General features: G+C 27.5%; 1 protein-coding gene across 1 annotated transcript; it reads right to left on the reverse strand.

Moving 5' to 3' along the window:
- Window positions 1–261: 261 nt before the first annotated feature.
- Window positions 262–588, reverse strand: LOC145112426 (uncharacterized). The gene has a single exon (XM_079048592.1). The coding sequence runs from the start codon at window positions 586–588 to the stop codon at window positions 262–264; it is 327 nt and encodes a 108-aa protein (XP_078904718.1).
- Window positions 589–4,098: the final 3,510 nt, after the last annotated feature.

A 4,098-nucleotide genomic window follows, 5' to 3' on the forward strand; every position in this document is an offset into this window, starting at 1 on the left:
TTTTCTAAGTCGCTGATGGTCTTCCTCTTTTCCTTTCGAGACATCAGGGCAACACATTTTTCCTTGTTCGAGTCCTTCATGATTTCCTTACGAAGAGCTTTGGTCTCTTCATAATTTTGTAGATTACCGAACAAAGAATTCAGAGATGGAATCGATATTCTCACCATTCTTAAGAACATCAGCGTGATGTTCCCAACTATTCCCAAGAGAATCGAGAAACTTCAGAACCAACTGTGATGAGTGCTTGATGATTCTCAGCCTTCACATATCATCGACCAAACAATTAAACCTATTGAAGGTTTGAGTAAGAGACTCACCATGTTGAGCAAAGAAATGCTCATATCTTTGATTAAGGTTGTTGATGGTCGTAGCCTGAACTTCCATGATGCCTTCATAAGCTACAGTCAGTGTGTCCATCATCTCTTGAGCTGATTCACAATTATGTACGAGATGATACATGTGGTATGGAAGAGAATTTCCAATAGCATCCCTGGCTTTTACATCAAGACTAAGCAGTATTTTGTCATCGTCATCATAACTTGTTGCTGGCTTTTGCTTCAAAGGGCCAACTAGAGCGTTGTTTTCCATGGGTTGATACATAGGACCATGGGGACCTTATTCAACAATATTTTTCATCTCACAGTCAATGGTTTCAAGAACCACCATGGCCTTGGTTTTCCACATAGCGAAGTTGTGTTCATCGACGAGAGGAATTTTGTTGAGACCAAAGGATTTGGAATTGCTTGAATTCGACATGATAACTTGAGTATATCACAAACCCACTCTGATACCAATTGAAGGTTTATATTTGATCAGATATACTACAAGTATGAACAAGAAAAGTAAAACTAATCTAAATATAATCAACAGAAAGTAAATACGACAGAAGTTCTCCAAATGTTCATTTCACCAAGAAAAGAGGTCTTCACCAAAAGACGGGTTTGTCACAAAGACAATTGACACAAAGCCACAAACAAAACTACTCGACCTCAACATTAGGGTTTGCCCTGATGTTGTATATATACTAATCTATACATGTATAACCCATGATTGACAGGATTTTATCTAATCTATACTAAGAATCGATCTTATCATAAATATACATGATCTGATATCTATTCTTTATTTATCTATAATAACTGCCTAATATACAAAAATTACAATCAAACAACTATACTATAAGCTGACGTTGTTGGACTTGTGATGCTGACGTTGTCGACTCGTAGACACTGAAGCTGATAGATCAGCATGTTATGTGTTTGACTCATCAGATCATAAGGTGTGACCTTACAAATCATGTTTAATTTTTAAGCTATTGAATTTATGTTTAGTACTCGGTGTGTGTGTATATATATATATATATATATATATATATATATATATATATATATATATATATATATATATATATATAGAGAGAGAGAGAGAGAGATAGTTCAATTGAGAAAAAAAAGGTTGAGAATGAAGAAATCATTCTCATCCACCCATTTGTTTTGGCGCAAAACACTTAGGCATACCGGTGGAAATGAATAACGGATACACATATGTTTTTCAACCAAACATGTTTCCTTAAACCATGCTAATCAATACCTTAATATACACAAAAACATATTATTTTTATTTTTAATTTTTGATTTTTAATTTTGATTTTTAGAAAGCTGTTTTTATCAAAAAATTATTTTAAATATATCAAAATTCATAATTTTTTATTCTCTATAAATAGACATCCATATTGATATAGTTTTAAGATAAAATAAAAAATTTATTTTTTTAGAGTTTCAGTTCTCGTTATTCATAAGTGACGATTTTTATTACAGTACATTCATTATTCATTTATGAATAAAACGTATGTATAACTTTTTTACAGTTAAGTATTATTCATATATAAATATAACACGTAATAAAACTTTCTTAACTAAAATATATTTTTTTACATCATTTTTCGTCACATGTTATATTTATATATGAATAAAATGTGTATTAGTGGTCGTTATATGTTATATTCATATATAATTAAAAAAATTATCAGATTTTTGTTACAGTTCATTTGTTATTCGAATATGAATAAGTAGTATGTTAATAAAAGACGACGTGTTTTAAAAATTTGAACTACTTATTAATATATGAATAACAAATGAACTGTAACAAAATGATGATAAATGTGTTTTTCAATATGAATATAACTTGTGAGGAAGACTAATACACGTTTTATTTATATGTGAATATAAAATGTGACGAGAGCTGTATAAACTGTAAAGAGTTTATATATGTTATATTTATATATGAATGATATTTAAACCTTAAAAAAAATTAATTATACTTCTTATTCATAAGTGAATAACGAATGTACTGTAGTAAAAATCTGATACATTCTTTATTCATTTATGAATAACAAGAAATGAAAATATAAAAAAAATAAATTTTTTATTTTATCTTAAAACTATATAAATATGGATGTCTATTTATAGAGAATAAAAAATTATGAATTTTGATATATTTAAAATCATTTTTCGATAAAAATAGCTCCTTAAAAATTAAAAAAAAAAACAAAAAAAGCTATGTTTTTGTATATATTAAAATAATGATTAACATAGTTTAAGGAAACAATGTTTTGTTGGAAAACGCATGTGTATTCATTTCTCATTTTCGCCGGTACATTGGAAGATTTTGCGGCAAAAATAAATGATTGGCTGAGAATGATTCACATTCTCAACCTTTTTTAATTTCTCAATTGAACACACACACACACACACATATATATATATATATATATATATATATATATATATATATATATATATATATATATATATATATAGGGCTAAGTTATTTTGTTTTTTACATTTATTGTGTGCTAGAATGCACCAATAGGATTTTAGTAAATTAAATAATTATTTAATTAAATAAATATAGATATTAAATGATTTTCATAATTATATGTATATTAAGTGATATCAATAATTATAATTCTCTTTTTATGGAAACTAATTAAATCTGTCATTAATGTCAGCAATAACATTCTTTCAGAATAAATTCACATCTAAGTTTTTATATATGAGTTCGTATTTTGTTTCAGGACTCACTCATTTAAAATACAATAAAATTGCATTGAATATGAAGAAAGAGAGTGTATTCTACTAGAATACACTCTCATTCTGCTGGAAGACACTCTTATTCTTCTAGATATGAATTCATTCTGAAAAAATATGATTGTTGACATTAATAAAGAATTTAATTAGTTTCCATAAAAGTGAATTATAAGTATGAATATCATTTAATATAAATATAATTAATACTAAATTCTTATTGGTGTATTCTAGCACACAATAGATGTGAGAAACATTTGAACTTACCTCTCTCTCTCTCTCTCTATATATATATATATATATATATATATATATATATATATATATATATATATATATATATATATATATATATATATATATATATATATATATATACACGCCACAAATAAATATACAAAAACAATTGTTGTCATTTTGATTTACATATCACGAAACACACTACTATTATGAATTTCGTACCATTGTTATTTTCAATCTCTGTCACACTCTCATGTTACACTAACGTTTATGAATCCACATAACACTCCCACTCGACTCTCCTAGCTAAATACTTACACTAAAAAACATAAACTTAACCTATAACCCTAATAAAATACAATACACTTGTAAACATAAACCTTAATTAACTGATTGGACACATATATGTAAATTAGAGTGATAATTCTCGACACGACCCGCTACATAACATGAAAATAAATAAGTATGGTTCGAGATTTTTGACCCGCCAAACCGTCAAATAAACAGGTCGTGTTTGGTTAGTATTTGGGTTCATGAGTCAACCTGCCAACCCGTTTAATTTCTTTATTTTTAAAAATTTTGTTTATTATTTATTATTTTTTTAAAGGGTATTAACGGTTTAAAGTAGGCTTCCCTTGAGATAGTTCACCGTATAATATTTTAGATTTAAGTTATGCGACTATACCTATCAATCTATGGGTGTTGTGTGCGCTAAATCAAACTAGTACTCATTATTAGGCAAATACTATTTGGGTTAATTGGTCAACACACC

Source organism: Lactuca virosa, chromosome 1, assembly GCF_052849685.1.
Source record: "Lactuca virosa cultivar CGN04683 chromosome 1, Lactuca_virosa_CGN04683_v6, whole genome shotgun sequence".
NCBI classification, from domain to species: domain Eukaryota; kingdom Viridiplantae; phylum Streptophyta; class Magnoliopsida; order Asterales; family Asteraceae; genus Lactuca; species Lactuca virosa.

Bases quoted from the DNA above. Each gene is read 5' to 3' on its own strand.
- LOC145112426 (XM_079048592.1), bottom strand. From the start codon at position 588: ATGGAAAACAACGCTCTAGTTGGCCCTTTGAAGCAAAAGCCAGCAACA.